We start from the raw sequence: 26,820 nt of genomic DNA on the forward strand, positions 1-26,820 counted from the left end.
TGCCACTGCACTCCAGCCTGGGCAATAGAGCAAGACTCTATCTCAAAAAAAATAATAAATAAATAAAGACTCCTTGGAAGTAACTGTGTCACTTAGCCCACCTTCAACAAAATTGGAGCCCCAGTGAATTTCTATTGGTCTCTGACACGGCTGAGAAGCACGTGACCTGATTCTTGCTAGGCAAGTGTTGGCAGGGGCAGGCAGTAGAGGGGCCTTGGCACTAACTGTGTGGCCTGCAGGGAAAAGACAGCCCTGTGTCAAGGTTAACAGACTTCCTGATACAGGATATTCTCACTTCCAGTGTGGGAGAGGTATGATCTTGATCACATCCAGCTTACCAAACGCCGAGATACCTGCTCTCTCTAGACTGGAGGAAGCCATGAAAGCAAATGGCTTCTGTTTTCCGCACGCCCATCCCTTCTGAAGCCTCAGCATCCGTTCTTCCCTCCAGCTGACATACGTAACTCCCCGCAACAATAATGGGCTGTGCATGTGTACCTAGGGGAGCATAGAAATTTTATCTCTGCAAAAATGGTACTAGCGTGGTACAAGCAAAGTTTGTATTTTTTTCCCAAGGCTTTTACTTGGGGCAATATATTGTACATGTGGTTGTGGCTTTTTTTCTTCTTTTTAATTTTAAATCGAGATTATGAACATATTTTATGCAGGTTAATATATCCTTTTCATGTAAAATTTAACTGAAACCAGTTCTAGCACATTAACGACAACAAGAGAAATTCTCTGGCTTATTATAAACATCCTTCAAGAAACCTGAAATGCATGTCCTCTGGAAATAATTTTGCTGGGATTTGGGTTATTATTAAAATCCTCTCAGAATTCTATCACTGCTTTCTAATGTGCTTCAAAGTCCTTTTCTGCTACTGATAAGAGACAGATTATTTTTTGGCCCTGGCAGTACATTCTCAATGGTGAAAACTAGGGCCGGGGGAAGAAACTTCTTCCCAACACCCAGCAGATGTGGAACAAGGCAGGGCATCTCAGCCCTGGGCTGGCCACACTGTGGTTTTCAACAGCGCTATGGAGGAGGCAGGTTCCTACGGCAGGGTCCCTCTGAACAAGGATGAATGAACTACTTCCTTTCTGTCCATTTTCAGCATTCTAATCTTTGGGTTTCTGTGAGAAGAGGGAGGCTTACTGTGGACTGTAAGCTTGAGGGAATCACAGGCAAGTAAGTCTTGGTCACCTGGCCAAGTGCTACACTAGGAGATCATGGGGCAAGGCTACATATACCTGGTTGACATACGGATGAGCTGTTCTGGAAAGCTTTGCAGGAATTAGGGAGAGTCACAAGGACTTTTAGAATTCTCATATTTAGTTTTCTCCTTGTTGACAGATAAAACAACTCCCTTTCTCCCCAGGGGGCTGACCTGTCTTACTAAAGTGAAAGCAGAGTCCTCTCTGGAGGTGGGTGGCAGTGGCTCTGGATCCTGACAGCGTCGACCCCACCAGAGGTGCCTACTTAGTCTGAAAAGTTAGTCAGAGCCACACTTCTCAAACTTTACTGTTTATCATATTCATCTGGGACCTCGTTAATTGCAGGTTCCACTTCAGTAGGTCTGAGTCAGGGCCGGAGATTCTACTTTTCCAACAAGCTCCCAGGCAGTGCCTGGCCTTCTGGCCCACAATTGGAGCAGGGAGGACTCAGACTAAGTTCCAACCACAGATCCTCCCACGCAAACATTATTCATCATTCACTCCACATACATTGGCCAAAGGGGCGCTCTAGTGACTCCAGGTTCCCTGCTGAGGATATCATTAGGGGTAAGACCAGTTCTCCCTGACTTTAAAACCAGTTCCCATGTAAATTTAAAGCTTCTGGGCATCAAGGGACACAATTAACAGAATGAAAAAGTCACTACAGGACAGGTGAAAATTTTGGAAAATTATGTAACTGATGTGGAATTAAAATTCACAATATATAAAGAACTCCTACAATTCAGCAACAACAAAAAATCAAACAATCTCTTTTTTAAAAAATGGTCAATGGACTTGAATAGCCATTTCTCCAAAGATAGACAAATGGCTGACAAGAACATAAAAAGATGCTCAACATCACTCATTAGGGAAATGCAAATCAAAACCACAATGAGATACCACCTCACACCCATTAGGATAGCTACTATCAAAAAAAAAAAAAAAAGGAAACTAACAAGTGTTGGTGAGGATATGAAGAAATTGAAACCCTGTGTGCTCTTTGTAGGAATGTAAAATGGTGCAGCTGATTTGGAAAACAGTGTAGCAGTTTCTCAAAAAACTAAAAATGCCATTACCATCTGATCCAGCAATCCCCCTTCTGGGTATATAACCAAAATAATTAAAAGCAAGAACTCAAACAGATATTTGTACACCATGGTCACGTCAGCATTAGTCACAACAGCCAAAAGATGGAAGCAACTCTGTTGTCCAGCAAGGGATAAATGGATACAAAAAAATGTGGTATATACTTACAATAGAATATTATTAGGCCTTAAGAAGAATGAAAATTCTCACACACACAGCAACGTGGATGAATAAGGACATTATGCTAAGCAAAATAAGCCAGTCACAAAAGGACAAATACTGCATGATTCCACTTCTATGAGGTTGCTAAAGCAGTCAAATTCATTGAGACAGAAAGTAGAATGGTGGAAGCTAGGGGCTGGCTGGGTGGGAGTTGGGGGTGTTTCTTGAGTACAGAGTTTCAGTTTTGCAAGATGAAAAGTGCATTGGAGATTGGCCACACCACAGTGGGAGTGTTTCACATGACTGAATTGTACACTTAAAAATGATGAAGATAGTATGTATGCTGTTATGTGTATTTTACCACGATTTAGCTTCTGGATGGGAATGCCATGGGCTAAGGCGGGATATCCCATGCACACTGAGGTGTGGGGCAGGCCATGAGCTCCGTGTGTGCTTATGTCATGGCGGATTTGAGGTGCCCGCGGGCCATCCAGGGGAGTGTCTGGTCAACAGTCAGAAGGGTTGTTCTGAAATTGGCTTGAGGACCCCCGTTAGGGGAACAATGGGCTGCACAGATGGCTGCTGTGCCTGTGAATGTGTTCAAGGAGAAGACAGCCCAAGAGAAGCCAACATTCTAGGACAGTGGAGGAGGGGGAGGCAGCCTGACCACCTGTGGAGGAGCAACAGCCAGGGGTAAAAGCAGTCAACCAGGGGGCCCAGGCCTCTCAGGACCACCTGCAAGTACAAAGGTGGGCGGACCATGAGGGGGCATCCAGGACAGAGGAACCGAAAAGGGCCCCAAGAGCTGTCTACAAGCAGGTCACTGACGTGAACAGGCACAACTTACTCAGATGCCTAGGCCAACCTAGATTCCAGAGAAGTTGGGGGCAGAGGGGAGGAGGCCTCAGAAAGAAGGTGGTGAGTGAGCCACATCTTAGAGCTGAGCAGCAGCTCTGTGGGAGGATGAGGCAGGGGTAGGTGAGGACAGAGGACCTAGACCGCTTGGGGTCTCAGCAGGACAAGGGTCCTGGGTGGGGTGGGCCTGAGGGAGCGCAGGCAGATTATGACAAGAGCCACCCGCTACTCACAGGAAGCTGCCTCATCCTGGAGGCGAGAGGGAGCCATTTATGCAGGGAAATGACACAGATGAAGCTGTGTTTTAGAAAAATCCCCCGGCAGCCACGCAGAGGATGGATTGGAGTGGGAAGACAGGATGCAAGCGCTCCCCTGGGAAACATGCAGTGATTAAGCCTGTGGTGCTCCTGGTTTTCTATGTCTTTCGTCTGGGGCTGGCTTACAGAGATCATTTTCTCCCTAGAGAACAGGGGTGGCCTGACCCCCTCAGCTACCCTAGGGCTTAATTATGGAGAAGGAGGACTTGCAGATGAGGTGTGGGTGACCCATTGTGGAGGAGGGCATGGTTGATGACGAGGCATGGAAGAGCCTATCCAAGTTCATTCAACTCCAAGGTTGACACTTGCCACCTTCCAGTTAATGTTGAGATGCTGACTGCCTTCCTTCCCCATTCAGGTAACAGTCCTGTGTCCTGCGGCTGTTTTTCCTTTAACTCTGAGGTTTTCCTTCCGCATCACAGAAAAGTTCCGCTACTTGGCCTCTGAATCAATAACTGACAGAAAGCAATAAAAATAAATCAAATGTACTTCTGGCTTTCTCAGTGTCTTCTGAAACAAGGAAGTAATGACAGCTTTTCCTGGAAGTGTGTGAATCAGCTGCAAGGCTTCCGAAGCTTTGCTGCAGGGCATTTAGCTCCTACGGCCCCAGGAGGCTTCAAGGGATGCTTGGGCCAATGCTTCACCCCAAGGGGATAAGGGAGCACTGATATATGGGAATTGTAAATGTTTATTAGACAAACTGGTCACAGTGTCAGACAGAAAGCGCCTGTGTGATCCATGTGGCCTCATTATCTGATTAGCAGAACTTTGAAAGCAGGTTGTTGTGTTTGGTTGTTTTGTTTTAAAAAAAGGAAAAGCAGTTTTGATACCTTGATTTTAAAATGTCTAAAATGCTTTTCTCACTTTCTTCTTTTTTTGGAGACAGAGTCTCACTCTGTCACCTAGGCTGTAGTGCAGTGGTGCGATCTCGGCTCATTGCAACCTCCATTTCCCGGGTTCAAGCGATTCTCCTGCCTCAGCCTCCTAAGTAGCTGGGATTACAGGCATGTGCCACCATGCCCGGCTAATTTTTTTTGTAATTTTTGAGGAGATGAGGTTTCACGATATTGGCCAGGCGAGTCTCAGACTCCTGACTTCAGGTGATCAGCCTGCCTCGGCCTCCCAAATTGCTGGGATTACAGGCATGAGCCACCATGCCTGGCCTCACCCTTTTCTTCCTTTGTCCTACCATTTTTTAAAAACTTCTGACTACTGTTAATGTCTAGTGTACACACTTCTTGCAAACCGCAATGTTGTCTTGGAAACCTAAGAAAAGATTCCCACTTGTTAACGGCTTGGGGATTGCAGACATAAAGATACGTGCTTTTCACCCAGAGCCTGTAAATCACCTAATGCGGCAGCTGGCACACAATAGGCACCCGATAAATGGAGGCTTTCCCTGTGAGCCTTCCCACTTCTTGTCAATGAGTCAGTGGAGGTTGTCAGATTGGTTTCTAGACAGAGGGGCTGGGGAGCTCTGTGGCCTAGGATCACAGCAGGAAGCACTGTGTTACAGAGATTGGGGCAACATGGAACCATTACAAAATTAGACACCTAAATTGGTACCAGGCCCCCCAAAATAAGATGTCTCCAAATTATTCTCTAAATTATCCACTAACTTTGTGTGAGTCAACAGGTGGCTATCGACTTTTGTTTGAGCTACCATCAAGACCTATTGATCTAAGAGATAAATATCGACCAAACTGAGACTGAGGTCAATGCTGGCCTCCCGGGAAAATAAATCTTGATATTCACCAAAAACTGCAGATGCTAGGCCTGATATTTTTGTCTCTAAACTAACGGTCAGATAGAGGCCCTACTGAGGTCAGCTCTTGTCTTTATTGTGAATTGTTATAGGTGTAAACTAGCTTCCAAATTGACCTTGCTTCTGGAAAATTTGGTATAAAAGCTTCCAATTTCTTCGTATTTTAAATGATCAAGGGAAAACCTGTTATTTAAAGAACTATTATTGAGAATACTTCCATAAAATAAAGAATCCTTCTGAAATGCATATAACTGCCCCAATCAATTATCTGTAAAAATCGAGAATTTCCTATGATGAGTCCCCACCCAGAGAAGCACATCAGCTCAGACACACAAACAAGTCAACAACAAAAAACTTGTAGTCAGGACCACAGCTATATTTGAAAACTCTATTGAATCTGATATTTTTTTAGTTGTAAAAAATTGCTTAAGATAGCATTTTGCACCCAAGAGGTGCACAAAAGATTTTCATGTTTAATGGATAAATGAGAGGTGGGTCCGCCCAGGCTATGCACTAGGGGAAGTTGTTTCCTGAAGACTGATGACATTACACCTTATGGATATGGATCATGTTTCTTAAATAGTGTTGTTTGTTCTCACATGCAAAGCTTGTAGGGGGCAATGGGAAAATCTTATTGTGAGAATTAAATACGATGACATGCCAAAAGCACTTTTTTGATCTATCCCTGGGACATATCAATAAAACTTCAATATATAGTTGTTTCTGTTATTAGCAGGGGTAAGAGACTGGATTAGAAACAATACGTCCTGAGTAACTTAGAGAGAACATAAGGTGGGGAAATTAAGTGTAGTCACTCTGTAGTCACTCTTGAGGTAGTTGTTAAATATCAGAATTAGAAAGAAAAGATCTAAAAGAGCCACATAAACACGCACACCCAGATGTGCAGTGCTGCACACAGTCTAGAGGACAGTGAACTCAGCCTGTCTATCTGCAGGAGACTGAATGTCACAGGTGAGAAATGGGATGCTCCAAGGCCAAGGGAAATTGATTGTTTTCGCCTTTATGCTCCACAGTTTCCAAAAGCCCACTGAGTGCCAATGGCCTATTAAAATAAGCCAAAAGGCCTGCTGCTGCCTTTAAGAACCATATGGTATAGTCAACAGAGTAGAATTGATGAGGATTTTTTGATAACATGAACCAAATGGAACCCACTATATGAAAAGCCTGCTAGAACCCACAGTTCACTGCAGGCAAAAGAAGACTCCTTAAAAAACAGGTGAAGCACAGAGCAGCAAGGACAGGAGCAAGGCTGAGCCACACAGGCATTCAGGATCACATATAGAGAGGAGCTAGGCCCAGACTCCACACTGAGGCAAAGCTTCCAATGTGCTGGTGAAAACCTTAGATTTTGGATTAAGCCCTGACTGCAACCCACAAGCTGTGTGACCTTGGGTACATCACCCATCTCTCACTTTACTGACTCTCAGAGGCTCATGTACCCAATTATGGATGTAGAATTACAGAACCTACTCAACAGGGCGGGGGTGCAGAATCATAAACAAATATCCATTGCGCTAAACACATTTCTAAACATGAAGAATACAGCAGGAATCACAGCAGACAAGCTCCCTGCCTTTATGGATCTTGTAGCCTGGTAGAAGAGATGGATGATTCATAGATATAAACACAAAATATGTCAGGGTGGGTGGTGTTTTATATAGGCTATCAGGACAGCTCCTTTATTACATGATGTTTGATCAGAGACCACAGGGGGTGAGTAATAAGCCATGGACAGATTCTGGGGAGGACATTCCAGGAAGAGGGGAGAGTGGGTACATGGGCCCTGACACAGGAACATGCTTGGTATATTTAAGGATTAGCAAGGAGGCCAGTGTGGCTGAAGGGAAACGAGAGAGAGGGATGGTCATAAAAATCATGTCAAAGAAGCAATGGGGGGCTAGATCATTCTGGGATGCACTGTCCAATGTGGTAGCCACTAGTCAAATGTGTTTACTAAGCACTGGAACTGTGGCTGTGAATTAAGATGTGCAGTAAGCATCAAATAGACACTGGATTCTGAAGACTTATCACAATAAAAGTAATAGAAAATATTTAATTAATAATTGCTATATTGATTACATGATTAAATGATAATATTTTTGATAGTTAAGTTAAATAAACTATATCATTAAAATCGGTTTCATCTGTTACTTTTCACACCTTAAATGTGGCTACTAGAAAGTTTAAATTACCTATGTGGCTCAAATAATATGGGGAATTATAGGTGACAGTCATGAGGTTGGCATTTATGTTCAGCAATACAGGAAGTTCAGAGAAATGCATTATGAAGTGCTTATCCTATTTCTCTGCACCTAGTGGAAAAAGTTTATGAATCTAGAATTCCATTCACAGACAAATTGCTCAAATGGAAAGGCAAGTAAAGGTAATGAAGGGAAAGACACTGGACTCAAAAAAAAGGAATAAATAACAAAACAAAAATTAAGTTCAAATAATTGTTTAGAATATGGTGATGAAATTAGCAAATAATGATTGTTGAAATAGAAGGCATAAGGTAAAATAAAAAAAGTCTGACAAACAGATAAAATTGGATCCATTTCTAAACTCCAAATGGATCAGAGAATACAGGCAAAAAAGAAACTGCACAAGTACTTCATTTTAACTATCCTGGTGGAGGTGAACTGGCTTTATGCTTTTAAATTGCACTGCCATGATGCCTATTAGGTTAAGGACGTTTTATGAGTTTACTGGCTATTTGTATATCTTCTTTTGTCAAGTGCACATTTAAACCTTCTGCCCATTTTTTGGTAGTGCTGTCTTTTTACTTCTTATTGATTGGCAGGTGTTCATATGTTCTAGATAAGAAACCTTTGTCAGGTCAGCCAGGTGCAGTGGCTCATGCCTGTAATCCCAACACTTTTAGACGCCGAGGTGGAAGGAACACTTGAGGCCATGAGCTCGAAACCAACCTGGACAGCATGGTGAAACCCCAACTCTACTAAAAATACAAAAACTAACCTAGCATAGTGGCATGCACCTGTAATCCCAGCTACTTGAGAGGCTGAGGCACAAGAATAACTTGAACCAGGGAGGTGGAGGCTGCAGTGAGCCGAGGTAGTACCACTGCATTCCAGCTTGGGTGACAGAACAAGACTCTGCCTCAGAAAAGAAAGAAGAAAGAAAAGAAAAGAAAAGAAAATTAATGACAAGAAAAGAAGGAAGGAAGGAGAGAGAGAGAAAGAAAAAGAAAGAGAGAAAGAAAGAAAGAGAAAGAAAACAAGGAAGGAAGGAGAGAAAGAAAGAAAGAAAAAGAAAGAAAGAAGAGAAAAAATTAAAGAAAAGAAGGAAGGAAGGAGAAAAAGAAAAAAGAAAGAAAGAAAAAGAAAGAAAGAAAGGAAGAAAGAAAGGAAGGAAGGAAGGAAAAATTAAAGAAAAGAAAAGAAAGGAGGGAGAGAGGGAGGGAAACCTTTGGCAGATATATGCATAGAGATATGTCCTCCCAGTCTGCAGCCTGCCTTTTCATTATTTTAACTGTATCTTTAAACAGAATAGAAGTTCTAAATGTTAATACAACCCAGATTTCTTTATCCATTCCTTTATGTTGGTGCTTTATGTGTCTCGTTTAAAAACATCTTTGTCTACTCTGAAATTAGGAAGAAATGCTATCTTCGGGAAGCTTTACTTTGTACCTTTCATACTTATGTCTATGATCCATCTCCTGTTAACTTTTGTGTGTGGTGTAGAGTAGGGGCTATAGATCTTTTTTTCATATGGATATCCAACAAACCTGTCACCAAACATTGAAAAGATAATCTCTTTTTCACTGCACTGCAATGTCACTGTTGTCATAAATCAAATGACAATCCTATGCAGTTGTGTTTGGGGCTCTTTATTCTGTTCCTTTGTCTACTTGTCTGCCCTTGTATTAATACCCCATTATATTACTTACACTTGCTTTAATGTAGATGTCGAGAATTGGCATATAAATCCTCCACCTTGCACTCAGCCCTCAAAATTGTCTTGGCATACACACCTTAGAATAGCTTTGACAGTCTTTCTTTCTCTCTCTCTCTCTCTCTCATGCACACACACACAACTAACTGCTGAATAATATTAACAACAAAATAAATAATAATGTAGTTAAAAACTAAAAAATAAATATCCACGCATCCATACTGATATCAAGGAATTAGTGAACAATAAACAAATGAAAAAAGGGGGCCATTCTTCCTTATAGAAGAATTCCAAATAATACATCTAGAAAGACTAAGGGAAATAGAAAATCACCCTTAGTGCACCATAGTAAAATCTGCTTCAAGCAAAATCTACTGATGAATGCAAGATTAGTGGGCAAAAGTTCAAGGAAAAACAAGATATTTGCAAGCCTTAACATATCTCCCCTAAGATTTTTATTAATTACTGTGGTGGGTTTAACATATCCATAAATTCATGACATGCCTCCCTTCTGGAGGTGGAGCTTAACTCTCCTCACCTTGAATGTGAATTGGACTCAGGGACTGGCCTCTAACAAATAGAGTCTGGAAAGGAGAAAATAGTAACTTCATAGTAAAGAAACCTGGCAGACACCACCTTAACCAAGTGATTGAGATGAGCATCACCATTAACAAGATATATTGTGGTCATGTGCCCCGATACCATGCAATGAGAAGGGAGCTCCACCTCTGTGCTCTTTGTCCCCAAAATCCGTAACCCCATGATATGGTTTGGCTCTGTGTCTCCACCCAAACCTTATCTCAAATTGTAAACCCCAGGTGTCAAGGGAGGGAAGTGACTGGGTTAGGGGGTGGTTTCCTCCCCGCTGTTCTCATGACAAGCGAGTGAGTTCTCATGAAATCTGATGGTTTTATAAATGGTAGTTTTTCCTGTGCTCACACACACCCTCTCTCGCCTGCCTCCATGTAAGATGTGCCTGCTTCCCCTTCCACCATGACTGTAAGTTTCCTGAGGACTCCCCAACCATGAGGAACTGTGAGTCAATTAAACCTCTTTATAAACCTGTTTACAAATTACCCAGTCTTGGGTAGTATCTTTATAGCAGTGTGAGAACTGACTAATACACCCCATTTCTAATGCTCAGAAAACCTCAGAGAGTACCAAATTGAGGGACATTCTAAAAAATCACTGGCCACTACTCTTCAAAAGTGTCAAGGCCAAGAAAGAAAAAGAAAGCCTGCAAATCTGTCTTGGATTGTTGGAAAGCAAGGGGATATAACAACTAAATGCAATGTGAGATCCTGGATTTGGATCCTGCACCAGAAAAGGAACATTAGCAGGTAGACCAAAATCTGGTTAAGCCCGAAGTGTAGTTAATAGCAATGAACCGATGTTAATTTCTTAGTTTGACACATGTACCATGACTATGTAAGAAACCAACACTAAGAGAAGGTGGATGAAGGTACATGGGACCGCTCTGTGCCAGCTTTACAACTTTTCTGTGAATCTAAAATTGTTTAAAATCAAAAGCTATGACATATTTTCTGGAAAACATGTGCAGCAGTATCTTTGGAGTAATTATCAGGTAAATGTATGCAAGCAGGTCCACTTTCTATTTTATACATTTCTGAATATGGCTTTTCTCCCGCTTGAAACAGAGCATTTATAATATAAACTATTTAGATTTTTAAAGAGTTACTCTGGGAACTAAGTATGGAGAAAGGCTGACTCAAAAGCTGGCATCTGAGAATAGAGAATGTTTTTGTTTGGGGACAAAAGTTTCTAAAACTTTCTGTATGTTTTGAGTTAATAAAGGCACTGTTTTGGAATCTGAGTTGTGTCTGAGGCTTAAGGTATGATAGGAATACAGAAGACGGTTACTCACCAGCGTGACTTTTCTCTGTGGTTTCAGCAGCTTCGGTTTATGGAACGTGGGGGCTATCGGAGCTGTGGAAGTAGGTCAAGGGTTTAGCTTGTAGTTCCTCCCAGAACACTTAGTGGCCACACATTATGAGCATCAGGGACATATTCTGAGAGGTCTCATACCCCTTCCTGGTCCCATGGAAGAACTTTCTGATCTAGGTGTCAGCAAGTGCCCCTCGGCGGGGGTGATCCTACCCTAGTCTTTGAACGTTTTGTCATCTCCCCCAGCAAGGTCAACAAAACAACTCTGCATAAAACTCTGCCAGCTACATGGATGTCAGGTGTGCAGGTGTGAACCAGATGCACCCAGTGAAGGCTGAAGCTGGGACCTTCCCTGGGAGACTCCGTCCTACCCACACACTAGCGCTGATCACAATGACTCTTGATCCTCACAGCAGCCCTGTGAAGGGAGGGTCTTATTGTCCCCACTTAACAGAAAAAGAAAGTGAGGCCCTTCCCACGGTGTCATGTCACTAGTCTTGAACCATTTAGGATTTGAACTTGGCATTGAAAGTCAGGCTCTACCACGTACCTAAGTCTCACTTTCAACTTTAGTAAGGGTGGGTAATATCTACTGTGGAATGAACGACATCGAGTAGTATGATGCCTGGCCCAGGCAGGCGTTCTCTACTCCCTTCCCTCCCAGGTCCATGCTTTTCATCCCCCTGCAGTACAACCACACCCTCCAGCCCTCTTTCCACTCCATGTGTGCTCAGCCTCACCAACAGGCTTCCCCACAGGGCTTGATGTGTCCCTAGGGGAAGCATGCAAAGCCCGCAGTTGAGGAATAGAATTGTTCATTTGGGCAACCCTTGTATTCCCCCAACTATATTTCAAATTTGCTGAGGTGTGAATATCTCCTAAATTGACCAGTTATTTTAGGAACTATCTATAGTCAGTCTTGGTTCTCCTAATACTCTCGCAGTTCTTTCCTCCAGAAACACCTATCTTCCTCACTTACATTGCTCTAAATCATAACTGGAATCACAGGATAGCCGTCATTTTATACCCAGAGCAACTGTGAAATAAATTTCACACCTGGTTGACATCTTTAAAAATTCAGAGAGCTTTTCTTCCCTTGAATGAACCAAGAAGACTTCCTCATCCCAACCCACCACCCCACCTCATGTGTGGCATGTTTTAATAGTACAAAGTGAAACACAATCTGGAATCATCTGTGGATGTTGATCTTCCCCCTGCTAAAGCTATGCTAGGCCCTTGCTTCCTCCTCCAACTCCACCCCCAACCCAAGTACTGGGCTAACGGCTGAGGTGGTTGAGCACCAGTTATGCCCAGAATCTAGGTGGGGGTCCAGACTATATAATCATTAAATGTCATGTCATATTCCCCATCTGCCTATGCTCCCTGTCATAATCCAACATGGAACCCCAGACCCACAGGGATCAATAATGATAGTTTCCAGGTAAGAAACTGCAGGCCAGCTCCTTACCTTTGGCAGGGACTGCAGGAGGAATGTCAGGCTTCTCCTTCTGCCTCTTGCCCTTCTTGGGCTGTAGTGGGGCCAAGCTGGTCACGCTAGTGACAGTCTCCCCTGAGCTATAGAAGAAAAAGTTTCCAGTGAAACCAAAGGCAGATTTGTTGCAAAAGAGAAAGGAAAAAAAAACCCCACAATAGCTTCCAATAGTTTCTGAGTGCTCCCTGTGTACCTGTGTAAGGGAAGGTTATCATATGGGTAGACTGGAAACACTCTGTGCTCATCTCCAGGGAGGTCTGGAAGTCTGGTACTGATCTTTGGCCAAGATAAGAAGGATGAGTTGAGCCAGTTGGTGATTTATAATGAATGTGCTGTTTACAGTCCCAAATTCCTTGGAGGGACTCAGGGTTAGCTTGCGTACATTGCCTAGGGATGCATGGGTTGATGGTTGACACCTGGTTTAACTGATTACACATTTTGGCTTGGCTACATCACAAGTGGGGTATTATTTATGCCACTAGAAGTTTCTGCTTGAGCTCCCTAAAACCAAGGTTCCTTGCACACACCTCTGTGGTTCATAATCCAAAGGCAAACATCTCCCCAGCAACTGGGAAAGGGTTCTGGGGAGCTGCACCTGGATGTGTCTGGGGTCCCCTGTGACTGCCGGAGCTTTCTTCTCCTGCTGCACCTTTACCTTTAGGACAGGTGAAGGGAGCTCACCTTGAGGAGCGCTGGGAGTGTTTCCAACTACCTTGACCCTGTGTAATTACTGCAGTATCAGCTTCTTAATATGTGTTAGCCATAAGCCAAAGGGACGGGAAGATAAGCCTTTTACATTACAGGTAAGAAGGCCAAGGCTTAAAGAGGCTACATGATTGCTCTAAGTGACATTGTTGGTAAGCAGCAAATAGGAAAGCTGCAAACATACACTGCTCCGATATGAAACTTGTTCTCGGTGCTACTCATGGGCTGGAGTTCGCAAACTTTCTTGAATGACCACTCATCTTCTTGCAAATGCTTCCTATTCGCTCCAGTAATCCAGAGGGAAGTACCTTTTATAATCTCTTGTCCGCAGGCACATGTCCCAGCTAGGTAAGTCCAGGTCTCAAGAGAGGCTATCTCGCTAATACATACAGAATTTCTAGAAATCCATAAAAATATGACCCAATCATCAAAATAAAAGAAGGTTGGAAACAGGCAGTTTTTACACATAAGGAAAGACTCATTTACACATGAAAACATGCTAAAGCTCCCTCAGGACAGAGGAATTCCGTTAAAGTATACTGACTTCTTTTTTTTTTTTTTTCCAAATCAAAATGGCTGCAGTCAAATGTGAGGCAAAGCACTATTGGTAGGGGTGCAGGGAATCTGGCACTCAAAAGTATTGCTGGCAGCAGCGTGATCTTTCTTGATGGAGAATGATTTCGTAACATCTATCAAAATTACAGGCGCTTAGACTCTTTGACCTGGCAATTTCATTTCCAGGAATTCGTTCTATGGATATCCTTGCACATGTAGGAAATGTTGTGTGCATAAGATCAGTCATTACAGCACTGTTTATAATAGCAATGAATTAGAGACAGCTCATCTTCCATCAGCAGGGGACTAGTTGAGTAGATTATGGTGAATCCGTGCATAGGGTCATCTGTATAAAGACGAAGAAGCTACGTGTGTCCTGATAAGGAAAGATGCATTGCTAAGTGGAAAAGCTAGGTGTTGGACAATGTATAAAATGTGCCACTTTTACATAAAAATAAGGGGAAATAAGAATATATATTAGCATTTGCTTACACATACATAAAGAAGCTCCAGAAATATTCACAAGAATTTAAAACTAGTGGTTCCCTAGAATGGGGGTGCTAAGGAACTAAACAGATGTGAGACAGGACAGGGAGAATCATTACTGGATATGTTTATAATTAAATGCAAATAAATATACACATGGGTAATAAGAGGCTATTCTAATAATAGTCCTAGATATATAAAAATAAATAAAAACTGAATCACACGTTGTGGGATAAATTCCAAGAATACAGTTCCCACTGAGATTCCCCAAAGATGCCTTATTTTTATTGGGAACGGAGATTCTAACTGGTCATAGCTTTAGAGTACAGGGTCAATTGTGTAAATTCACAAATAGCCAAAAAGAATGTGAATTTACAAAACTGTGACCAACAATAGCAAACAAGGGATCCTAAATTCTCAGAATTGTTTACATATACAACCACATGTTCAGCTTCATTCTGTAGTTTTATAAACTCTTGAAATGCCTATTTCTTATTTCCAATATAAAATAATGCATGCTCGTGTTTAAAAAGGGTAATTACAGGCATGGAAACCAAAGAAAATAACACTGTCATAACCAAAACACAACCTTCATAAATATTTTCACTCTTTTTCCTCTTCCTTGCTTTTGCTTTTAAACAGACTTTATTTTTTAGAGAAGTTTTACATTCACAGAAACATTGAGTGGAAGATACATTTCCCATATAGCCCCCACCCCCACACATGCACAGCCTCCCCCATGATCAACATCCTGCACTAGAGTAGGGCATTTGCTACAACTGAGGAACCTACATTAGACATCAGTATCCCTCAAAAGTCCACAGGTCACCTTAGGGTTCACTCTTGATGTACAGTATATTCTATGGGTTTGGACAAATTTATACTGGCATGAACCCAGCATCATAGCATCATACAGAGTAGTTTCACACCCAAGTATCCTCTGTGCTCTGCCTATTCATCCCTCCCTCTACCCTAACCCTTGGCAACCAGCGATCTTTTAACGTCTCCACAGTTTTGTCTTTTCCAGGATGTCACAGAGTTGGAATGATACAATATATAGCCTTTTCAGATTGGCCTCTTTCACTTAGCAATATGCAATTGCCCTTCCTCCATGACTTCTCATGGCTTGACAGCTCATTTCTTTTTTTTTTTTTTCTTTTTTTTTTCTTTTTTGAGACAGTCTCTCTTTGTCACCCAGGCTGGAGTGCAATGGCACGATGTCAGCTCACTGCAACCTCCGCCTCCCGGGTTCAAGCGATTCTCCTGCCTCAGCCTCCCGAGTACCGGGGATTACAGGTGCCTGCCACCATGCCCAGCTAATTTTTGTATTTTTAGTAGAGATGGGGTTTCACCATGTTGGTCAGGCTAGTCTTGAACTCCTGACCTCAGGTGATCCACCCGCCTTGGCCTCCCAAAGTGCTGGGATTACAGGCATGAGCCACTGCTCCCAGCCTGATAGCTCATTTCTTTTGGGCACTGAGTAATATTCTGTCATCTGGATGTACCACAGTTTATGCATTCACCTGCTGAAAGGCATCTCAGCTGCTTCTAATTTTTAGCAATTATGAAAAAAGCTGCTATAAACATCCATGTGCAGTTTTTTTGTGTGTAGATACAAATTTTCAACCCTTCCTTGTTCATATATAGTGTTTTTTAAATCATATTATATTATAATTTTGTATTCTTATTTTTACTTAATCTAAATTTTTCATATTGTTATATTCTCATACTATTCCAGTGAGGAAATAAGCCGATGTTTACTTAGCCATTTCCCTAACATCTAAAGATCTCATTTCTTTCTCAGTTTAATATAGAAATGACACTGCTAAAAATGTATTTGTGCATAATGGTTTTTTATTCTTAGACTTTCATTTTGGGGTTGAATTTCTAAAGCTGGAATTACCAGGTCATGGAAAAGGACCATTTTCAAGGCTATTTAATACTTACTGTCAAAATGATTTTTGACAAGTTAGTACTACACCACAGCTATGCCACTCAACAAATGAGAATACCTACGTCACCCTCCTTAACACCATTTGTCAATTTTTTTAAAAATGACTCATTTAATGAAGAAAAAGCTGATTCCTTTTTGATTTGCATTTCTCTGATTTCTAGTGATAATGGACACTTCCCATGTTTGTCTAAGGAGTTTTCTCATTTATGATGGAAGGATAGCTCCTTCTCTTGATTTAGGATTTTTTTTTTTTTGGGGATCTTGATTTAGGATTTTCTTGATCTCTGCTCTTGATTTGGGATCTTGAGCTTTTCTTACAGGTTTGCAAGCAACTTTTACACCATTTGGACATATTTATTGAAAATATTTTTCCCAATTCCCTCTGAATTCTGGCTTTTTGTTCCATGCACAGTTTTTTAATTTGTTTTTGCTAAAATCTTTTGACATTTTCCTTTCTTCTTTTGCCTCAAAACTTGGGTAGTCTCCCCAATTGCACCTCGCACGGTGTAGAATCAAATAATATTTCCACTTCCTATTCTCTTTTTGGATTTTTTTTAACTGTTTAATATAAAATGGAAGTTTCTGGAACATCATTTTTGTGCACTTATAACATTATGTTCAGGGATTTTCTTAAGGTGGAAAACACCTGCTTTGTCATCATAATTTTCCTTCAAAACAGTAAAACTGCACTAAATTTAATTTTAATTCATATTTCGACAATTTGATCTCATTTAGACAATGAATCACCACATTGACATAGGATAGACACTCTCTCAGAATCTTGTTTCTCCCCTTGAGCCAGCAGGACTGGTCGGAATATTTGGCTAAGAAAGTCCACCTTATGATTAACTTACAAGAAAAGTTATTCGACATCTCGGGTTGGAACAGGGCTATATTTTGTCTCTGACACAACAGAGCAAGCCTTGTTGGAGTGAGTCAAACCAAGAAAGACAGAAAACAGGCCCGCCCGGAAACTCCCTCTAAATTAGAGAGCTGTTTGATTAGAGAGAAGTGCTATTTGTGGGAGCTCATTGTGGAGCAAGGCTATTTTTCTGCCTCCAACAAGGGCAGGCAGGATGTCGCACGTGCAGAGGCCTTGCTGTAAGATGTACCAGGTTCCGGCCTGGCCACCTGCCAGAAGGAGCTTGTGTCCCACAAAGGCTTGGCAGTTCTGCTCCATGACACACAGCGGCTGGATTGAGTGAACAGGTTCTGAACAGGGGTCAAAAGGCCACTAAAGCTGATTCTACTTTGACCAGAGAGGTGACCCTGGGCAAGTCACTTACTTCCCTGGGCTTCCACCCACCAATCTGTAAAAGGGGAGGTGTATGTTGGCTATCTCTCTTGCAAAGTTATGAGGGTCAGATAAGAGAGCATAGCCTAAATTAGATGGGGTGTGAAACAGCTAAATAGCAACTGACCCTAGTCTCCATTGTACAGGTGCAGTGTAGACGTTTCATGGTACTACCCAGGGAGGATGATGTTGCCACTTGGGTATTTCATGGTGCCCTTGTTTCAGCCCAGTGAGTAGGGCTGCAAGTTTCAACTTAGACATTGATCAGAAAGTCTTCCTGTCCAGGATATTACAGCATGACATCCCCTTGACAGCTGCCCTCCCACTGATAGAGCGGTGCTGGAAAGCACCACTGCAGGACAGACCAGGCAGGTCATGAGAGAGGCTGCATTCCTGAGCGATGGGCAGCCACTCCAGAACACCAGGCAAAGCAGCCAACCTAGATTTTGCAAGGTATTGAACAAATTCTGAGCAACCATATTTTTCAGAAACTAAAGTTAACAACAGTAACAGCTATGTTTGTGTCCATCCTATGCAAGGCACTGTGGAAAGAGCTTGGTATCCGTAACCTCTGGCCCTCCTTGTTGCAAAAACGGGGCCTCAGAGAGATCAGGCCCTTCTCAAAAGTCACCAGCTGAGAAGGGGACATGGGACTTGATCCATGTTGGCCTGCTTCCTCTGGCCCTGAAGCAAGGACCCAGGACCCAGCCCAGATAACAGATAACAAGAACACTGGAACAGGAACAAGGTCAATAGAGCCAGAGCCACAGTGGCTACTCCCAGTTTAAACCATCTCCCTGAAGAGAAGTACCAGAAGGAGACATTAACATTCCACTGCATTTCAAGTCTGATTTAGATTCAGCGTGGGGAACCCACAGCACTGTCGCAGCTGCTCAAACTCCTGCCCCAAAGGGAGGAGGAGAGGCCAACCCAGGTAGTGGGGTCTTGGGGACTGAGGGTGTGGCTGGTGCCTAAGACCCAGGGCCATCCTGAGAAGAAAGCGCAGAGGAGTAAGGGGGCATGTGCCTGGAAATCGCCTGGAAGAAGTGATGTCAGCTGCCAAAATGAAGGTGGGCATGGTGGGCTAGCCAGCTGGGAATTTTGTGCCTCTAGCACTAAGAGTATTTGGGAGCAGAAGGCGGGGAGCAGTTTATGCAGGAGGAACAGCATAAACTGAGCTGATTCCACCAAAAAACATAATTATAACTAAGAAGCATGCACCCAGCCACACTCTGCTTTCAAAACTAAATGTGAGGTCAAAGCAACTTGTGCTGAACCACAGTGCATGTGGCATCAGGAGTCCTCACCCCTGCCTTTAATGTCCCTGGGCCATCAAATGGTCCTTCTAATATAGTCTCTCTCTGGGATGTGTGGGAGGTGCAGCGAACTGTGTGAGCCAAGGGACTTTCACAAATCCAGCCATCCCAAAGATGCTGGGTGCTTCCTCTGGCCCAGGGCGATCTTTGCACCCGGACATACGAATTACAAATCAAAACACTTCTTTGAGGTCTGTTCAATCTTATTCCTTCTTGAATGAGTAGATGCCCCTCCTCCTGGGCACAAAGCTGTCTGTCACACTCCAAAGGGATGTATTGTGGTCTGAACTGGGACACCTAGGGATGTCAAATGCTTTCGTCAAGCCAAAGATCCCCATTCAGAAACCCTTAGTGCGTGGAGCTAATGGAGCTGTGTTGGCTCCAGTCCTCCCAACATCCTTCCAGGCCCCCTGAGCTCTTCTTGCTCCACACATCTTTGAAAGGTGTCGCTTCAGCTGATTATTTTACTTCCAGAAACGTCCATGTATTTCCTGTCTTCTTGCCTATCTTGGTTCTGACAAGAAAGATGTCTGACACAGATGGAGGGAGGGATCCATCCGTTCCTTTCCAAGCAGCTCTATGGCCTCCTTCCAAGATTTCACACAGCACACTCGCCACCCCATAACCCCATGCCCAGAACATTATGTGCAGAATCTTGAAGGAGGGGCATTGGTCTCCACAACTATGGTGGCAATTCGTTGCCATCTTTTAAAGTAAAATGAATAATAGTAACAACTGTAGATACCCCTTCTCCCCAAGGTCAGCTGCCATTGATAAAGGCCAAGAACTCATGCAAACAGGGGGAGTTTCCTAATGTCTTGCCTTAGGCTTTTTGAACTTGCTCCAGCAGCTTTCCCTGCCACTGAAACACACAAAGTCAATTGGTTCCATATGCCAGGAGCTGCTTAAAAGTTGCAGAACTTCACTTTCAAGATGGATGAATGGTGCCACCCACTCACAGGGACCCTTTGAAATGATCCTTTTCCATTAAGTGGGTGACATGTGCCAACCACATAGAATTGTGTCTAGTGCACAGTAAGTGCCTACAGGGAGTCACCTATCATGACCTTACTGGCAGTATTATCCATCATTATTACCACAGAAACTGCTCTCCGAGTCCTTGAATCGGAAGCAGGACAAGGCAGTATTCTCTACAACCCAAGTGAGTGCCTATGCACCCAGAAAGGATGCCAGACCCTTGTGGGTTGCAAAGCCATGCTCTCTGCTGCATCTGCTCCATGACATTTCTGCATGCATCCTCTGCACAGCATTAGAATAAATGCTACTCCTTTGTGAGGTATTTGCCAAGCCATCTCCCTGTCCACAGTGCCCCCATGACCTTTACAATAAATGGTTTACATCACCCAAGAAGCTCATCCTTAGAGCCACAAGAAGCTCCTGCAGCCGCGAGGGAAGCTCTTCCTTTGCATTTCCCTGCTGGCTTCACGAAGTCCACAGCAGAGACTTTGCCAGGCTGGCGTTTTTGTTTGTGCTAACATTTTTTTACACTAGCTGGTAAGATCAGGAGATACTTTAGTGGTGCTCCACAGGGTCGCAGGCTTGGCTCCTAGTAATAATGGCAGGGAGAGGTGACTCCTCAGCATCTGCCCAGCCAGGGGTAAGGCTGTGTTTGGGTGGGAGACCCCACTCCCTGTTCAGCTTCAGTCCATGCTGGAGGCTGCTCCACTAACTGCCGGGTTGTGCCTGCTGGTTAGGAAGAGAGATGACTCATTCACAAAGGCCATGGATGGATGCATGTGGGCTGACCCCTGCTGGTACCTGTCCCTGCCCCGGGGAGCCTGCCTGGCCTGGGTTCTCATCACCACCTAGACACAGCACTTCCCAGAGAAGGGCAGGGGCTGGAAGCCACCACCCTGATGACCCTGTGTCCCTCTGGCTAGAGCTGCCCTCAGACCTGCCCACTGTAGCATCCCTAGTTAGGTGAGCTGCAAGATTCCTTCCTGGACAAGACATTCTGAGCCGGCTTTTCTGTCACCTGGTATATTAGTTCATTTGTGTTGCTATAAAGGAATATCTGAGACTGGGTAATTTATTAAGAAAAGAGGTTTATATTGGCTCACGGTTCTGCAAGCTGTGCAGGAAGCACGGTGCTGGCATCTGCTTCTGGGCCTCTGGTGAGGGCCTCAGAAGCTTCCAGTCATGGCGGAAGGTAAAGGAGGGGCCCGCATATCATCCGGCGAGAGGGGAGCAAGAGAAAGACGGAGGAGGGGCCAGGCTCTTTTAAACAACTAGATCTTCGTGTGAATTCATCAGGTGAGAGAACTCATTCATTACAAGGACAGACCAAGCCATTCATGAGGGATCTGCCCCCATGACCCAAACACGTCCCACCAAGCCTACCTCCAACACTGGAAACTACATTTCCACATCAGATTTGAAGGGAACAAATATCCAAGCCATAACCTGGTTTGTAAATGACAGACGGCTAGTCATTGGTCTAATCATTGGCAGTTTCATCCATGCTCTTAGTCTGAGGAAACCAACTGTGCCTTGCAGAGTTTTTCTGAGAATAAGACATAAATCCAGTAAAGAGCTGGGCTGCACCAGTCTACGACCACTGTTCTCTCATTGAATTCCTATGGAAACCCTTAGCGACAGGGACAACAGGCAAGTCTGTGCCTGCTGTGGAGGATGAAACATTCCCAGAAAGGCTGAGTAAGTGGCCCAAGTTCACAAAGCTGTCAAGTGGCACAACTCTACCTGACACTGAAGCTGTCAGAATCCAGGTGCATATTCTTTATGCCAGGAACCACCCCCATCTCACAGGCCTGCCCTCCCCACTTCCACCCCTGCCTGGAGGGCTGTGGAAGAAGGACACTGGGCCTGAGTGCTTGGATGCGGTGGGGACATGACAAGGTAGTAATGACCGTGGGGGCATGGGAGGGAGGTGGCCAGGGAGACCCCGTCCCTGAGTCTACTGCCCCCATCCTCACCACCTTGCTTGCTCAGGTGGACGTGGGCAGAGGGAGGGCACAAGCATGCATGTGGGTTAAAATCCAAGCAAGCAACAGTGAGAAATGGCTGGGGCACAGCATAAGTCTGTTTAGAGTTCTGGTGTTCTTTGAGACTGAGGGTTCACTCAGGAGGAGAATGACCTGACTCTGACACGTGTCCCAGAAAAGCCCCTGAAAGAACTGATTAATCTGACCCTACAACTGATCACAGTAAAGCCTGTTCATTTTGGTGAGGTTTGCTTTTGCAAATAGATGCCTCTAATGAGAGGCCATTGGACCTCTCGAAATCAGGGGCTGCAATGTTTCTGCAGCCATCCTCAGCTTCCATATCTATACCCTGCCACTTCTCCTTCCATTGCCTTGACTTTCTGTACCATTCATTGCTGCATTATAACTTCCCTCATTGGCAAGTACTTTATTGTCTCAATCCCATAAGTAGAGATGAAGCAAAAGGCCAGGAGACATCCTGGCTGGGAATTAGCTTTGTGGTGCCCCTTCAGTCCTCCTCACAACTTTCCTTGCCCTGCAGGAAAGAAGGCATCTGGGTCCATTGGAGAGTCATTGCAGAATGGACTGCATCACAGCTCTGTGCAACTGGGGTGATTTCGTTTTCACTCCAGGTTTCCAGGAATTTTGGAGCAATTTTATATCCTCCAGCTGAGCTGCTCTCAGGGCTGTCCTCCCTGGGAAGGGCACATTGAACCTCACAGATCCCTGAGACGCTGACTCAGGCCCTGCTCTCTGCTCTGCATCCTCAGAGCATTCTGCCCTGGGAAAGGAAAAGTCTCCCACTCCTGAAGGTCAGGGCCACCCCTCCAAGAGACAGCAATTTACAACCTCAGGGACAATAAACATTCAAGATGAGATTTATTTTCCTTCCGTTTGAACTTTTCTTAGCAAGTCATGGAATTCCCTTGAGTCTCCAGGTTCTGGCCCAGTTACTTGGCAAGGCCCCTCATTCAGTGACCGCAGCCTCAGAGCCAGCACATGGTCTCTTCCGGAGGCCCTTCCCCTCCCCTGCCTGAGGGTTTCCAACCCAGGCATCTTCTCCTGACCCTGTGCTTTTTTTCTATTCCCCCTTAGGATGAAATGGTCAGAAGCCAGAGAAGGGCATTCTTCTTGATCACAGCTTAAGACTCCAGGGCCCCGTTTACCCATGGCAGCAGCACAGAGCAGGCAGACAGATGAGGGTGCTGGGACCTGGGAGCTACTGGCACAACAGGGACGGGAGGAACTGCCTGGGCTACAGAGGCAGAGCACAATTCAGGCCAAAGCCAGGCATAAAGGCAAGAATTGACCAATTCACTAGCACTGGCGGCCAGTCTGGGCTGCACTAAGTCAAACAGGCATGAGGTTCTAATCAGGAAAATGAAAGCAAATTTGGCCAGGAGCTGACTACCAGGTTGGGTCAAGGCCTGGCCCTAGCAGGGTCCTGGGATGGAGGTAGAGTAAATGCAGGCTTTCTAGAGGCAAATCTGTGGGTTGACCTAACAGGAGACTGCTCATAGGGAGAACTGCCACTCAGACACCCAACCAACCTGACAGTGCCCAGCATGGCTGGCAGAGAAGGAGGCAGCCTTTCAACAAGATTCTGCAGTCATCTTGACCTCATTTATCCCAGGGCTTTGGGGAGATCAAACTCTAATGTCCACCAGGCTGGGATGACATCCTTGCTGTACTTCCAGCCTCAGTCAGCCCCATTTCAGAATGAGGAAACTGTAAGGGAAAAAAGAGGGGCCCCAGTCGCCAGAGGCTGCTTGCTAGACACAAAAGGCCAGACAAAAACATCACAGAAAGCAAATCCTGAGCATGTTGGCGGGCTGATCATCTACAGCTCTGACAATCTCCAGCCATTATCCAAGTCTGAAATGCCAGAATCACCCTAGTCTTGGGGGCCTTATTGGGACATATGCTTGAAAAAAGAAACAAATGGTTTTATTGAAGCATAGTTGACGTACCATAAAATGTACTCATCACAGGTGTACAATTCAATAGCTTTTAGATTCATGCATCACTACAATACAGTTTTAAAACATTTCTATCACCCCCAAAGGTTCCATCTTGTATTTTTATAGTTAATCCCCACTCCCACCCTCAGCTGTAGGAAACCACTAATCCCCTTTCTGTCTCCATAAATGTACCTTTTCTAGGCATTTTATCCAAATGGAATCATATGATATGTAATTTTTTGTATCTGGCTTTTTCCACTTATTATTGTTGGGGCTCATCCATGCTTTGGTCCATACCCAGTGTGTTCCTTTTTATTACTAAGTGGTACCTCACTGGGTGGATATATTCATTTTGTTTTCCAATTCACAAGTTGATGGATATATCTAGATTGTCTCTGGTTTCTGGTTATCATGAACACAGCAGCTATGAACAACTGCATATATGTTTTCATGAGATATATGCTTTCAGTTCTCTTGGATAGATTCCTATGAGTGGAATTGCTGGGTCATAGGGTAACTTAAAGGTTTTAAGAAACCACCAAGCTGTTTTCCCAAGTGGTGGCACAATTTTATATTCCCACCAGCAATGTACAAAGATCCAATTTCTCCACATCTTTGCCTGAAATTGCTATTGTCTGTCTTTTGAGTTATAGCCATTGTAGTGGGGGTATAGTGATATCACCTGTGGTTTTAATTTGCACTTCCCTAGCAGGTAATGACACTGAACATCTTTCATGTACTTGCTCACCATTTGGATATCTTCTTTAGGAAAATATCTGCTCAAATCTTTTGTGCCCATTTTTAATTGTGTTATCTGTCACCTCATTATTGAGTTGTGAGAGGTCTTTATATATTTTAGGAACAAGTTCTTTATCGGTTATCTGATTTGCAAATATGGGGCTTACTTATCTTTTCATTTTCTTAATGGTGTCTTTGGAAATGCAAAGGTTTTTAATTACATCAATTCTTTCATTTATGGATCCTGTGTTTAGTATCACTTTGCCCAACCCAAGGTCACAAAGATTTTCTCCTGTTCTCTTCTAGAAATGTTGTAATTTTAGCTTTTATGTTTAGGTCTAAGATCTATTTTTAGTTAATTTTGGAGGCAATGTGAGACAAGGGTCTCAATTTATGTTTCTGTATATGGATACCCATGTGTCCCAGCACTGTCTGTCAAAAGGACAAAGCTTTCTCTTTAGAACTGCCCTGCCATCTCTATCAAAAGTCAGTTGGCCATAAATATAAGGATTTATTTCTGGACTCTCAATTATGCTACATTGATCTATATACTTTATATCAATACTTCAGTGTCTCCATTACTCTAGCATTAGAATAAGTTTTGGACAGAAGAACCGTAAGTCCTCCGACTTTGTTATTTTTTAAAATGTACATATATAATCTAGAATCTGTGTGTCACGTTCAACAAAAAACTGTTTCCACATTTAGAGATTTTCCTGCAGTCGTTTTGTTATTAATTTCTAGTTTGATTTCACTGTGCTCAGAGAACACATTCTCTATTATTTCAATTATTTCAAATTTGTTGAGGCTTGTTTTTCAGCCCAGGATATGGTCTATTTTGATGAATGTCCCATGGAGCCTTGAAAAAATAATTGTTTTTTACTGTTGGTTAGAGTGTTTGATCTGTCTCAATTGGGCACCACTGGTTGATTGTGTTGTTTAGATCTTCAATAACCATGCTAATTTTTTATCTACAGCAGGTCAATCAGTAGATGAGGGGGAGGAATTGAAGGATCTAACTAAAACTATAGATTTAGCTATTTCTTCTCTCTGTTCTTTCAGTTTTTGATGTTTAAATTTTGTGGTTCTATTGTTTGACTTGTACTCATGTGGAAACTTGTCTTTCTGACGGATTGAGCCTTTATCATTTAATGTCCATCTTCGCCTCTAGTAAGGTTTTTTGCCCTGAAGTCCATCTTATCAGCTACAGTACATCCACGCCTGATTTATTTTATTGTTTGTGTGTTATATCTTTTTCCATCCTTTTACTTTCAATCTACTTATGTCACTGTGTATAAAGTGAATTTCCTATAAAAAGCATACCAGTTGGGTCATTTTTCTAATCCACTCTGTGAGTCTCTGAAATTTGATTGATGTATTTAGACCATTTACATTTAAAATAAATAATATTTCAGCAATTAAGGCTACCATATTATTGTTTGTTTTCTGGTTATTTCTTGTAATTCTGTAATTCTCATTCCTCTGTTTCTTTGTGTTACTTGCATAAATTTTAAGATCTACCTATAGGAATTCTGAGTGTATTGTTTTTGCAAAGTTATTTTAGTGATTGCTTTGGTCATTACAATACACATATGTGACTTTACACGGTCTACTGGCACCAACATTCCATTGCTTTGACAGGACTTTTGACTTCTATTTAGGTCATTTTGCCTCACTCACTTTTAAACAGTGTTGTCTTGAGCATCAGACAATTCTATAATTTTTATTTAAATCCTCAAATGTGATTTTTAAAACTCACGACTATTCATGGAAAGAACACTCTACCATATGTACTCCTATTTCTGCTCTTTCCATTATTCCTTCTTCCTTCCTAAGGCTCCAACATTTTTTTCTGTTTCAAGATTATATTTTAGTCATTAAAGTAGGTCTGGCAGTGACAACCTCTTTTAGCTTTCCTTCTTCTGAGAATGTCTTTATTTCCCTTTCATGCTTGGAGGACAGTTTTGCTGGATATAAAATTTGGGGTTGGCAGTTCTTTTATTTTGGTATTTAAAAATGTGCCATTTCCTTCTGCCCTTCATGGATTCAGAGCAGAAATGCACTGTCATTCAACTTTGTTTTCTGTTCAATTATCATGTGTTTTCAAGTGGATTTTAT

At 43.1% G+C, this 26,820-nt stretch overlaps 1 protein-coding gene across 10 annotated transcripts in view; it reads right to left on the reverse strand.

Moving 5' to 3' along the window:
• VSTM4 (V-set and transmembrane domain containing 4) overlaps nucleotides 1-26,820 on the reverse strand; it is a 112,047-nt gene that overhangs the window by 31,126 nt on the left and 54,101 nt on the right. For 4 of the 10 annotated variants that reach the window (XR_010113178.1, XR_010113179.1, XM_063607374.1 and 1 more), the window contains exons 6-8: nucleotides 12,707-12,813; nucleotides 11,219-11,280; nucleotides 339-498 (exon numbers count right to left, since the gene is read on the reverse strand). Coding sequence is in view for 6 of the 10 variants with exons in the window: in XM_063607374.1 (XP_063463444.1) it covers nucleotides 339-498; nucleotides 11,219-11,280; nucleotides 12,707-12,813 (329 nt within the window). In the remaining 4 variants the exon portion in view is untranslated. The remainder of the gene's footprint in view (nucleotides 1-338; nucleotides 499-11,218; nucleotides 11,281-12,706; nucleotides 12,814-26,820) is intronic. The other 6 variants (XR_010113181.1, XM_063607376.1, XM_034930481.3 and 3 more) reach the window with 2 other exon arrangements.

This window comes from Pan paniscus, chromosome 8 (genome assembly GCF_029289425.2).
Source record: "Pan paniscus chromosome 8, NHGRI_mPanPan1-v2.0_pri, whole genome shotgun sequence".
NCBI lineage: Eukaryota > Metazoa > Chordata > Mammalia > Primates > Hominidae > Pan > Pan paniscus.